The 13,532-nt window shown below is 48.7% G+C and overlaps 3 protein-coding genes and 1 non-coding gene across 4 annotated transcripts; all 4 read right to left on the bottom strand.

Moving 5' to 3' along the window:
* Positions 1–263: 263 nt before the first annotated feature.
* Positions 264–1,853, bottom strand: QC764_510720 (uncharacterized protein; the record flags this gene model as incomplete). Its single annotated transcript, XM_062948307.1, has 1 exon — positions 264–1,853. One exon carries the CDS (start codon positions 1,851–1,853, stop codon positions 264–266), a length of 1,590 nt encoding a protein of 529 aa, XP_062799798.1.
* Positions 1,854–2,223: 370 nt separating this feature from the next.
* Positions 2,224–3,780, bottom strand: QC764_510730 (uncharacterized protein; the record flags this gene model as incomplete). The annotated part of the gene is made up of 1 exon (XM_062948308.1): positions 2,224–3,780. One exon carries the CDS (start codon positions 3,778–3,780, stop codon positions 2,224–2,226), a length of 1,557 nt encoding a protein of 518 aa, XP_062799797.1.
* Positions 3,781–4,334: 554 nt separating this feature from the next.
* QC764_510740 (uncharacterized protein) lies at positions 4,335–5,285 on the bottom strand (the record flags this gene model as incomplete). The annotated part of the gene is made up of 1 exon (XM_062948309.1): positions 4,335–5,285. One exon carries the CDS (start codon positions 5,283–5,285, stop codon positions 4,335–4,337), a length of 951 nt encoding a protein of 316 aa, XP_062799796.1.
* Positions 5,286–12,787: 7,502 nt separating this feature from the next.
* Positions 12,788–12,858, bottom strand: QC764_0087260. The gene has a single exon. It is a non-coding gene; the product is annotated as a tRNA-Asn (tRNA).
* Between the last annotated feature and the right edge of the window lie 674 nt (positions 12,859–13,532).

Raw genomic sequence — 13,532 nt, 5'->3', positions numbered from 1 at the left:
ATGTTTCTGCTCTTACCTGATACAGTGCTCATCGTAGTATCATTTCTGAGGCATGCCTCGATTGAATTCCGGCTTGAAGTCAACGGAAACAGGGTGCCCTGAACTATACTTCAAAGGATAGTTAATAGACATCTCGGTAGGCGCCTACGTTTTCTGGAACGACGATCATAATGCGCTGCCTAATGCGGGCAAAGTTAAAATAACAAAGCACAACGAACTGAGAATTCGAGAATAAAAATTCCTAATACATCTATCTCCCATGCTTAATCCAACCTAAACGCCCTCGAACCCTTCCCCGTCCTGGGTATCACAGGCGGCGGGAAAACCACACCGACATTTACCCGAGTCTGGAAGTCGGGATCCCAATTCCTAGGATCCAACATGTGCGTCTCAACTATCAGCTGCTCCGCCTGGCGCATTTGCCACATCCAGAAGAGCGTGTCATGATCATTGGGAACGATTATCGGCCCCCACCTCAAGTCAAAAGCTTGCAAATGAAGCCAGTGCGGGTTGTTGACCAACCGCTGCATGTCGTAGTAGAACGCGCCATTTTCCAGAAGCTGCTGGAGAAGCTGCTTCTCGGCCCGCGTCTTGAGCGGGATGCCCCTCGGCAGGGGCGGATTCGCGACCTGGGGCAAGATGAAGGGTTGATTCGACATCATGTTTGTGCTACCGACCCCTCTCGCATGGGGATCGTTGGCCTGGAACGAGTACTTCCACCACAGTTGGGACCGGCTGAACTCCCTGGCAATGTGGCAGTCGAAATAGTGCCAGTAGTCGACCGCGTCCACCTTGTTGAAGATGGGCAGCCAGGCATCCAAGCACAGGGGCCGCGTATTGGGGAAGTCGCTGAAGATGGTGATCGTCTGCTGGTATTGCCCGTCAACCGTGATGGTGTGCTTGGCCACCTTTCCGTACCACTGCCCCATCGGGTAGGGCTGTCGCGGGTCGATCGGCTGGTTGCGAGGGAGCCCCCGCTGCTGTCTGGACCGCCTGGTTGTCCACCCCGGCGGGAAGTTGATGCCGGGTTGCCTGCCAAGTTTGACGGCATCGCTGTCAGCATAGTCCCAAGCGAACGTGAGCCGCTTTGCCGTGTTTCTGAAAACCAGCGGGAAAGTATCGATCGGATCTCGTAGTGACTCATCCAGCAGGTTGGCGTGGATTATGACATTGTTCCTGGAATACAGGACGGCCAGAGCTTCATCGCGCAGAACCGACGACGCCAGGATGATACTTATCCAAGGTGGCGCGGGGCGGAGTGACAAACCATAACGATCAGGCTGTCCAGGGGCATGCCTTTGAAGCCGCTGAACACGCCGCCCCACGGGAAAGATCTCATCATATATCATGATGCGAATCTCGGCTGAGAGCCGCGAAAAATTCCCCAGTGGGTTCCAACCGGGAGCTCCGGGGGCAACATATGCTGGGGTAGCAAGCGGCAGAGGGGGAACAGGCGGCGGCGGAGGAGGAGGAACAGGACCTACAGGCACCGCTGACTTGGCCATCACCCTGTCGATTTCCTCTACTGGAAACCCTCGTTGAAGATAACTCTCTGTATTGATATCCTCAAAGCCTTCACGCAACCGAGGCTCCCACCCCTTTTCTCGGGGCCATCGGATTGGGCCCTTTTTGGCCTCGCTCATCTCTTCGTATGTTTTATTGACCATTTCGACGTAATCTGCGCGGAACTGATCCTCGACTTCTTCGAGGCGCTTGGCAAGGGCCTCCTGAATTTTACGATTTCCGGCTGAGGGTATAGTGGTGACGGACTTGGCGGACCCCGAGACACTGGGTGGGTAGGGGCTGGAGGTGGCCTTGGAGGTGGCCTTGGAGGCGCGTTTGGGGCGAGGCATGTTTACAGCGTCGTAAAAAGTAATCCCGGTATCTACCAAATAAGGATTTGAGATGTGAGAAGAAAAAGCAAAAAGAACGTCCAGTTGATAGAGCCGTTCTATGTCAGTCAAATACTGGGGGTGTGCATTGTCCGAAGAAAAGCACGGCACAAGACAAGTGGTAGTGGCATTGTTTCGGAAAGGGTCTTTGAGCCGTGTCAAAGACAACGTCCAAATGCGGAAGAGGCTCACAATGGAACAACCAACAGTGAAGCAACCGTGCTCCGGACAAAACAAATAGCACTGCAAAGCCAGGTTAACCGAGTCGAGTTGTCTAAAGCGTGGCAGCGTTTGAGCTAACCGGCAACCTGTTGATTCTGAATAGTTGCGCTTACGTCAACAAAATATCGTATCCATCCCTATTGATCTTGACCTGGTCGCCGCCAAGACCATATTTTCTTCGGACAAGCTCAAAGATGATCAGGCCGGCCGATGTGCTTGGAACTTGTCTGATGGTGTTCCACCAGAACCCTCTATACAACCACTGTCGCATGCTCAGCCCGGCCGTCTTGGCCTCCGCAGCGCATTCTCCCCATGTAACCCTGTATGCATCCCTATAAGCCTTGAACATTCTTCTCGAGCTTCCCCCTTCAGTTGATTTAAGCTTCCTAGCCTTGGCATCCAACGCCTCGAGCCTTTCCCAATGTTCCACCTGAATGTGACCCAGCGGATGAAGAACCACCTGCTGCGCTACCGATGCCCCCATGCCAGCAAGCAACAAAAACGCTGGCTCAATAGCATAATGAGGTCGAATAATAGCAGGCATTCTCAGCTCCCCATCATCCTCTCTCTCCACCTCTCCCGTAAGCCTGTCCCTCCTCGAACCAACCTTGCCATCCAGCCCCGCCGGTCTCCTCTGCGACAACAGCACAATCGCGTCCTCTTCCAAACTCCCATAATACCACCCCACAAACCCATAGTACCCCTGCGCCTTAATCCACTCAAACAAACTGAAGAACACCGCACTCCCCATACTATCCTTCACCAAACTCAACCCCCACCCAGCGAATATCCCCCTCGGTCCAATCTCGGCAAGCTTTTCCCGACTAAAAGTCCACATGCTCCTGGGCCGGGCAATCCTTGCCCCCTTGTTTCCATTCCCATTCCCACCTCCCTCCACCACCACCCCCTTCGTCCCACCCCCCATGGTAGTCCCACTCCCCGTCATCCCCGCCCCCCCAACCCCCAAGTCATACCTGGCCTGCACAGCATCCAACGGCGCAGCCACAAAACTCTGTATCCCCCCCGCCAACAGCCCCGCGGTAAACGTCTCCCCCGGCGACGGAGGCGGATAAACCCTTTTACTCGCCAGCGCGCTTTCCGGGTGAAGCCGTCCCAAAATCTGGAGGTAACTCGTGTACAGCACCGCTCCCACCCCGACATTTGCAATCAAAGGCGGCAACACCTGATCAGGCACCACCCTCCACCCATGATATCTCACTGCTGAGGCAATCAAGCCGGGTGTGCTCCCCCTCAAACGGCCCTTAAACCAGCCCCAGGCGGCATTAGACGACGTATGGTTGGAGGAGGCGAGGTAAGCGGCGAGCTGCTGTTCTTGGATCGCCCGGGCATAGGCTAGGTAATCGACCCTGGTCCGAAAAAAGGCTTTCACCGGGGCGCGGAAGTAGAAGGCGATAGCCTGGGAGGTGAGGGCGCGGACGCCGGCGGCCGAGGCGCCGGTTGCTGCGTTGGTGGCGGGGAGTTTTCCTGGTGGTTGGAGGGTTACGCCGTCTGGGAGGGTGGGTAGGTGGGTGTAGTCTGGGTTGTGGATTAAGGGGCTGTTGTTGGCGAGGGATGGGCTGGGGAAGAGGGAGGATGCGATGTGGTGAGATGAGTCGTTGTTGTTGCCTGGGGGCTTTTTGCTGTTGGAGTTTGTTGGTTGTGTCATGGTGGTGATGGGATGAATGGCATTGTCTTTTTTGAGTGGAAAGGGTCTTGTTTCAGAGATAACTTGAAGGTCTCATCGAATATAAAAGTCGTGATGGTCGTTAAACGTGGTCTTGGCAGTCGTTGGGCTGCGTCAGCGTTGGCGGCCGCTGGGAATGCACAGAATGCAACTGGAATCTCGAAAGTCCCAGATTCCCTGGAACAGTAGCAACGCCGGAATTAGCCGGATTTTCGGTGCGTGGATCTCTTGGCGTCTGGGGCTTATCGCTCTTATCAGCTGGAGCTAGCTTGAACTGCCGGTCGGCGAGCCCTGGCTGCAGCTGGTTGTCAGGTGGGGCTGATGTCAGCTGCTGACGGCAAATAACGCATGAAAATCTTACTCCTCCCCGAAGCTCTCCCATGTTTGCCAAGTATCTGGTGTTATCATTTTAGTGTTCCCCGATCGAAGCTATAGAATCTGGCTTTTATCTGACATAGATCCGTTTAGTGTTGTCTCTACCTACTCCTTTGTCTCGGGCTCGAGGTCATCGCCCCATTGGCGCTTAATCGACTCGATCAGCGCTGCGTGCTCAGGGTAATCCCCCGCGTTTTGTGGCCGGTTTGCAAGGAACCGTAATGCTGTCGGGTTGGCGGTTTACGCTCCCATATGTCGCGGTACACATGATGCTGGATGATGGCAAATTGCTCATCACTTCTCACAGTGTTGTCGTCGGTACAGAGTGTGGGAAGGGGACATGATGCACTCTTGCCAAGAAAGAAGTCGACCAGGTCCTGCTGCTGCTGGTCAAGTAGCTGCCAGTAGCGATCCGTGTGGCGCCTGCGACAGGAAAGAAAGTATACATTTGGTGGCTGTTCTGGAGTGGCTTCTTCGGCGCGCCGGTCAAACACCGTCACGCCGCCGAGAATACGATCTTCAGCCCAGTATCCGACAACATCGGCTACCCCATCAGGGTAGACATCGTCGTCGAGATAGTAGGGGTGGTTGAAGATAGTTGCTCGGGGGGGCACGTCTTCATCATCTTCCTTCCACTGGACGATTGCGTCGACGTCGCCCTGATGCAGCCGGAGGCCGAGTTGAAACAGAATGACTGCGATTTCATGGATGGCGGCCGCGACAAGTTCAATCAACCTCGTATTGAATTCCTTCGAGCCCACCGCTGCTCTTCGGTACGATTTAAGCAGTTTGGGGTCAAATGAGAGAATGGCTGGGTCGAAGCTTTGACGAAACTCGCGAGCTCTTTCCAGGGCGCCGGGGCAAAGGTCGACATGGTGCTCGATGGGATGGTCACCATGAAGACCAGGCGATCGTCGATCGTAAGCCACTTCGTCGGTGGGTAATCCATCAATGATCTGGGCATAGGTGAAAAGTGCGATCTCAGTGGATAGAACGTTGGATATGGCGCCGCTGAACATTGCATAGTGTTCGGAGTTGCCGTTGTTATATGGAACACGAGCATCGCGTGCTTTTCGAGCAAGCTGCGTCAGGGTCTTGGTAATGTCATCCATTGTCGTACGGTATCGGTATCCAATTGTCGAAAAGGGTTTGTTTGTGATTGTGAATCACTTTGTGTGATGTGTGTGCTATTCTCGATGAGAAGAGTTGATGGGGAGAGAGGAGACTGGAAATTCTGTTGTTGTTGTTGGTGGTGGTGTCGGTTCGTTATATGTTGGGCTGGCGACCTAGGAAAGTCACCGGCGGCGAAAATGAGGCCAAAAAATGGCCAAAATTGGTAAGTAAATTAGTATTACAGTAGTTGGTTGTTGGTTCAAAAGAAAACAGTAAGAAAATCCAGCCCCAAGAGCAAACCGGTGTGGGTCTGGGAAAACCTGGGCCCTTTGGTGCCCCACACCCCCCCACAGACAGCACACCGCCGTCCAAAACGAAGCCATCGTTAATATCCTCCGAAGGCCAATATACGCCCAGATTCTTCCCACTTCCTTTAACTCCTTTACCCAATACCCTAGTAGCCTTTTTCCCATATAAATATACGTTCTCCTACATATCTTAAACCGGAAAATCTCGCATTCCTAATAACTATACAAACTTTGCGTACTTCTCCCTTTATAGTACCTTTATAAATCCATCCGCCAGTATCTCTAACCCAGAGATATATTAAATACTAAATCTTCTTTCCTTTACTTATTTACCTACCTACTTATATCGTATATCGATATACCGGGTCCTAGCAATATTCTGAGGGTTTAGAACTATAATTTCGGCGTTCTTACTATCGGTATATAGTATATATAGCCTTGGCTATAGTATACTATAGTCTTTTAATATCTTTAATACCTACTATAGTAAATACCCTATAGGCGTTAGGTTAGTAAACTCTGCCTCCGTCGTACTTAGGGCGACGAAGGTCTGCTTCTTACTCTTCTACAATACTAGCCTACTAGCCACGAAAACGATATAGCCGCCAATAGAATATTTCTAAAGTAAGATATCCGCGTATAAGGTATCTGCGAATCCTATAAGCTTTATATTTTTTACCGAAAATTCGGAACCCTTTAATATAATATATAGCTTCCTAGTAGTAGCTAGGTACCGGAAAAGGTGCTTTATTAACTCTAAGTAACGTAGTAAGGGCCCAAAATTACCTTTATAAAGGCGGTTAATAATAAAAGTAATATTAAGCTAAGTGCTAATAGAAAGCTAATTTAACGAACCGGTCTTCCGAATATATTCCTTTACTTCCGCGGTTATTTTCTCCTACGTAAAAGGGAGCTTTAGTTTAGCTAGTTACGGCGTAGCTACGCCGGCTATATCTTTATAGCCGAACTTCTCAAGTAAGGCGTCGATATAGGCTACTGTCACGGTTCTGGAAGACAGTGGGGCCACGAGGGACCAATCAAGACTGGACCGCGCCGTCGAGCGGGGCTCACGGTCCAGAAGGGCAACGGACCAATAAGATGGGGACCGGGGACCGCGGTGGGGCTCACGGTCCACGGTCCGGCATCGGCCAATTAGGAGCGGACCGAGGACCGTCTGTAAGTCAACGGTCCACGGTCCACGGGTCTATATATACGGAGGAACTGGCCGGCGTAGATAGACAGTTCTATAGTATGCAATACAAGTCATAATCGTTAGTATTTAAACTATTGTGATAGAGACAAGCCGTTATTATACACTATTTAGCTATACCGGACCAGGATTATTTAGAAGTACCTTCAACCAGTGTCCCTTTTAAAGGTTCTGGATAGGGGTTCGTCACACGTTATATACTTACTTTAACTCTATCACGGATAAGTTAAAGGCGTCTTTTTACTACCATGGCCGGACCTGAGAATATTCAGATGGGAGGCGTCCCGCCTAGCCTAGGCAGCGAGGGACTTTCCACTAGCACCAGACCTGCACTCACTACTGTAGAATAGGTCGTTAAGCGCCTTAGGGAGCTTGAGGAAGAGGCTTAGTAGACCCGGGAGCAGATTATCGCTATTATAACCGTACCTAAGTTAACCGTTAAGTTCCCGGCACCGGAGCGCTATGGAGGAAGAAAGGCAGAGCTTAGAGGGTTCTTAATCTAGCTTAAAACTTATTTTCGTTACTATCTAGACCAGTTTACTAACGAAGAGTTAAAAGTAATCTTCGCGGCTACCAGACTTAAGGATAGGGCTCTTATGTGGTTTAAGCCTATCCTCGATAACTATTACGAGCAGGAGCCGGAGGACTAAGAAAAGATTACCGTAGAATACTTCGAGAGCTATCGTATCTTTAAGACTAAGCTTAAGGAGGTATTTAGGGAGTACGATAAGGTAAGGCGCGCGCAGGAGAGGCTCGCAAACCTACGCCAGACGCGCTTAGCGGCTAACTACGCGGCTCTATTTAAGATCGACAGCCTACGTAGTACCATTAACGATAAGGGGTTAATATAGCTTTTCTATAACGGCCTTAAGGAAAAGGTAAAGGATGAGTTATATAAGGAGTTAAGGCCTAACACTATCGACAAGTATATCGCTATAGCTATTCGGATCGACGATCGGCAGTTCCAGCGGCGCACGGAGAAGAAAGGCAGCAGGGGTCACTACAGTAATAATAATAATAAAGGATACTTCGGTAATAACCGTCCTAACGATAAATAAAAGAAAAGATACCCCAGCACTAGCTACTCCGGCACCACACACGCAGGACCGATAGAGGTCGACGCTATACAGTAATAGAGACCATAAGGCCGGGGCTAGGGCAGAAATAACCTTAAGTATTTTAACTACGGTAAGGCAGGATACTTTAAGAAGGACTGTAGGGCACCCAAACGGCTCGGATAGAAGAAGGAAATTGCATTAACTACCATATCGAAAGGACCGAGGGTTATGGAGGTAGTAGCCATCGGGTACCAGTAAGGCGGAGCGGTAAGCTCCGAGGAAGACTCTAACTGGTACGCCGGATAAGAAGATATAGAGTTCCAGGAGGTAAAGGAAGCCCTGGAAAGGCTAAAGGCGGAGCACGAGGAAGGAGATCTTTAGATACAGGTATTGCAGAATTAACTGGCATAGATCGCTACGGAAGTTACTACGGAGGTCGCTAAAGACGAGGGTCTTACGCAAGGACCTACTAGGTAGACGATACTAAAGAGGCAGTATAGCAAGCACGGAATTACTATCTTATAGGATATATTATAGCCTATAAAGCTTTTATATAAAAGCTAGGAAGAGTACTGGAAAGGCAGGAAGGTTGCTAGCATTGGGATCGCGAAGTTGCCAAGGGACGCACTAACACCCACATAGTATACACCCTATGAGGGAGATACGGCATAGCTTTATCCCAGGCATCCGGAGCATTAGAGAGTACCTTGGTTCCAGTGTATTATATACGGATGTGTGGAGCACCACCAGAACAAGTCGCTATACGGCCACTAGCCGGTACGTACGGTAGGCAAGGAGGGCAAACCACAGCCAGTTAGAAGGACTATAGCCCGATAGGAAAAGGCCTAACAGGAGGACCTGAACGACTACGTCTTATAGAAAGTTCAGGACCCGGTTAAATTAAAGGATAGCCTTCAGGTTATACAAATCGCACTAAAGTATATAAGGTACTACGTCGAATACGTAGACGGTTGGAATACAGACGATAGCGTACGCTCGTAGGAGGAAGTGATATTGGGATAGTGCCTAAGCCCAGACTGCGCTATATACCTGCGGGAGAAGGTTAAGCGATATTATTAAGCCAAGACGCCCAAGACTAAGCAGAAGAACCGCTATCGAGTATAGATGCGAGAGAATGCTAGAGACGGAAGATAGGAAGAAGCTAGGCGGGTATAGTTAAAAGACTTTATATTGTTAAATAACCCGGGGTAGGAGGACGCTCTTGAACGATATAACCGCTTGGGAAACGATTCGCGGCCCTTCGCGGGGGCCGTTAACCTTTAACGGACCACGAACGATATCTTCAAAGGCATTAGCGTAAGGCGAAGGTATAGGATAACGACCCGGCGCTCGTTAGCGAGGTCGCTGCCGCACAGGGAGGAGGTAAGAAAGATAAACGCCTTTAGGTTACTGCACGATAGAGGGATCTCTAGGCAGTGGCACTAATAGACGGTAGTGCGGAGACGAACTTAATTTCGCCACAGTTCGTGCACCAGGCCCGTATACTATAAAAAAAAAAGAAGGAATAGATAGTTATACAAAGTCCATTTCCCACGCAAAAGGTCTATAGGGAGACACTACCCCTGGACATTATAGTCGAAGGAAAAACGATATTAGTTATATTCGACATTATAGATATAGGACCCTCGAAGGATATAATCCTAGGGTAATTATAGCATAAAGACTATAACCCAGATATCGATTAGAGGGATAGTGGCTACCTACGACCAAGAGAGCCTTAAAAGTATCTAACTAACAATAGAAAATTAGGAGCACGTACGGAGCAGAGTATAGAACGAGCACCCTCCACGGCACTACCGTAAGGAGCATAGGAAGTAATGGTATATTCTATCGATATAGGCGGTAAGATCGAAGAAGTAGGGTTAACGATATTAGTAGAGATATCGGAGGTTAATAAATACGCCTACTATAATAACGTGGAGAAAGGCGAGAAAAAGGCGGTACCGGTGGAATATCGAGGACACCTAGCCTTTACGGCTAAACATTTGGAGGGGCTTCCAGAATAAGGACCGTGGGACTACGAGATTAAGTTAAAAGAAGGAGCTAAGTTACGGCTATTTAAGGTCTACTATACTAACGATAAGCAGAGTAAGGAGCTACGGAAGTACTTAGACGAGAACTTAAAGAAAGGATACATTAAGGAGTCTATATCGCTAGCAGGATACCCTATATTCTTCGTGCCGAAGAAGGATAGTAATTTGCAACTATATATAGACTACCGGTAGCTAAATAACGAAACGGTGAAAAACAGTTACCCGCTACCGTTAATATCTAGGTTACGGAGTTAACTAGCAGAGGCGCGATACTTTATACGCTTGGATATACCTGTCGGGTACGCCCATATACGGATTAAAGAAGGAGACGAATGGAAAACAGCGTTTCGCACACCCTATAGTTATTTCGAGTATCTCGTAATACCATTCGGGTTAACTAATACGCCCGTAACGTTCTAATCTCTCGTTAACTATACTATACGGAAGTACCTCGATAAAACAGCAGTGTACTATCTCGACGACGTTCTTATCTATTTACGCACTCTAAAGGAGCATAAGCGACACGTACGAGAGATACTCGACGCGCTACACGGAGCCGGACTCTCCGTTAACAAGGAGAAAAGCAAGTTCCACGTACAGAAGATAGTATATCTAGAATATCTAATATCGCTAGGTAAGGTTCGCATAGAACCTAGGAAAATTACGGTAGTTAAGGACTGGCCTACGCCGCAGTCACAAACACACGTCAGGGAATTCTTAGGGTTTACGAACTTCTATCGGATATTCATTCGTGGGTACGCAGGTATCGCGCGGCCACTTAACTACTTAACTAAGAAAGACGTAGAGCTCCGGTGGAGGTAGGAAGAAGAGCAGGCCTTCCAGAAGCTAAAAGAGGCTATTTTGGAGGACCCGGTGCTTAAATTGCTAGACCCCAGTCGACCATTTAAGGTCGAGGCAAACGCATTAGACTATGCGATCGGTAGATAGCTAGGACAGCGAGACGATAACGGTAAACTATACCCGGTAGCCTTCTTTTCGAAGAAGCTCGAGGGGGTACGTCAGAACTACCCAATCTACGATAAAAAGCTACTCGCCATCATCGAAGCGTTTGAGGAATAGAGGCTATACCTTAGCGGTACTAAGTACGAAGTGCAGGTCTATACGGACCATAAGAATCTACGGTACTTTACTACCACGAAGGTCCTTAACGCGCGGCAAATACGATGGTCAGAGTTTCTCTTAGAATTTTATTTCTAAATTAACTATAAGAAGGGTTCGGAGAACGCCAGGGCAGACGCACTTAGCCGGCGAGCCGACTACCACAAGGATATACCCAGAGAGTCACCACCACTACTTAAGGAGGTGCTAGATAGTACCCTCAAGCATCTACTGCAGCCGTGGATGGAGTGTTGCGCAGTGTATCGCAAGAAGGCCACTTCTAGCAAATACCAAGGGAAGTTAGGCAACGATATTATAGAGTAATACTGGCAGGAAGAGCTAGAGCCACAGGGTATCCAGAAAGATAGTTAGGGAAGACTGTAGTATAAGAACCGAGCGTACGTGAGGCTAGGTAATAGGACGGCACTAGTGATAGAGATTTACGTATTAAAGCTCGGAGGACATATAGATATCGCTAAGACTATAGAAAAGATTAAGCAGCACTTTAACTAGCTAGGGATTAAGGACGACGTTAAGGAAACCATCCAGTTATACTACACGTACGAGAGAACGAGAGTTGCGAGGCACAAGCCCTATAGATTTCTAGAGCCACTACCGGTAGCAGAACAGCTATAGAGTTCAATCACGATAGACTTTATTACTAAATTACTAGAGTTTAAGGATACGGTAACCGGCGTTAAGTACGATAGTATATTAACGGTGGTCGATAGGCTTACCAAGTAAGTATACTTCCTGCCTTATAAGGAAACCTAGTCGGCAGAATAATTAGCGGATATAGTACTATAATATATTACATTAATATATATATAACTAAAGGAGTTTATTATAAACCGTAATACTAAGTTCGTATCGAAGTTCTAAAGAGCGTTAATAACGAAGCTAAAGGTAATAAGTAAGGCGTCTTCGGCCTACTACCCTTAGACGGACGGTTAGACGGAACGGCTTAACTAAATCGTAGAACAGTACCTACGGAATTACATTAATTTCGAGCAGGACGATTAGGTTAAACTATTACCTATAGCACAGCTAGCATACAATACATCGCCAACTAAGATAACTAAAGCCACACCGTTCTTCGCGAACTTCGGCTACGAGGCAGACTTACGGCAGGGACCTACGGTTAAGGTGCCCAGGGCTGGAGTCAAAGCAAATAAGATACACATACTCTACGGTAAGCTTAAGTAAAAACTGGAGTTTATAAGGGAAAGGATATGGAAATACTATAATACTAGAAGGCTCGAGGGACCTCGCCTTAAGGGGAGGGACATAGTATTCCTTTCTATACGCAATTTACGTACTAAAAGACCTAGTAAAAAGCTAGACCATAGGAGAGTAAGACCATTTAAGGTTAAAAAGAAGTTATCGGAGACGGTATTCGAATTGGAGCTACCTAGTACGATACGTCTACGGTTACATACCTTTTATATCTCACTTCTAGAACCCGCACTATATACAAGTAAGGCTAATATACAGGCAGTGGCGGAGGACGAAGAAGAAGAATACGATGTAGAAGAAATACTAGATTTACGGTTTAATAGAGGCCAATTAGAGTATTTAGTTAGTTAGTTAGGATATCCGGCTATAAATAACTCGTAGGAACCACAGGCATACTTTAACTACCTAGATAAGCAAAAAGAATTCCACCAACGATATCCGGACCGACCAAAACCCAAACAAGCAAAAAGACTCGGTCCCGGCTTATAGCCAGATAGCTATAAGACGGAGCTAAAAGAACCTCGACGGGAGTCGAACCCGCGCCTTCAACGTAATAGTCGACGTGCTACATACTACACTACGAGGTTAAAAGGTATTAAAGGGGACTAAATATAAGTAGTACTACGCGCCTTAGGCACCTTAGGAAGTGGAAGGCGCGCCACTAGCGGTATCTAGCGCGGTTAGGAAGGAAGGACCGGCTACGCCAGGATCAAAGGAAAGGTCGGAGGGCCAGTCTAGGCCTAAGGAAGGATCCAGGGCGTGAGGAGACCACGGAACGGTATCCTGGGCGGCGTCCGGCCGCGCAGGAGCACCCGGCGAAGAAACAGGAGGCGCCGCAGCGGCAGACTGCGCTACCTGGGCATCCTCCTCCTGGATACCCCGCGCGAAGAGGCGCTCTTCACGTACGCGAAGAGAGCGACGTATTCGTTTTACCCGGATAAGCTAGGCAGTTAGTTGCGAAAGTTAGTCTTTAAGCTTTTATTCCTTACGCTCGAGTCTATCCTGCTCTTCTATCGTTCGGGTTACTATGGAACGGTCAATTACGGTACAGGAAGAAAAGGAAGATCTACCTACGGGCAGAGCCAACATCAGATCCATCATATAGGATCTTACGGCGCACGCACTCGGCGCACCGTAAGGACCTAGGGGCTATGATGCAAGGGGATTCGGCGGTAAAATAGGTAAAATACGGTATTACGGCAGAACTACGGCGGCGGATTCGGGAGGAAAGGGCAGAGGCCTATTTAGTCTTACAATGACG

Source organism: Podospora pseudoanserina, chromosome 5, assembly GCF_035222485.1.
Source record: "Podospora pseudoanserina strain CBS 124.78 chromosome 5, whole genome shotgun sequence".
NCBI lineage: Eukaryota > Fungi > Ascomycota > Sordariomycetes > Sordariales > Podosporaceae > Podospora > Podospora pseudoanserina.
Note: the sequence above shows the minus strand (reverse complement) of the source record. Positions and strands in the feature narration are given on the sequence as shown.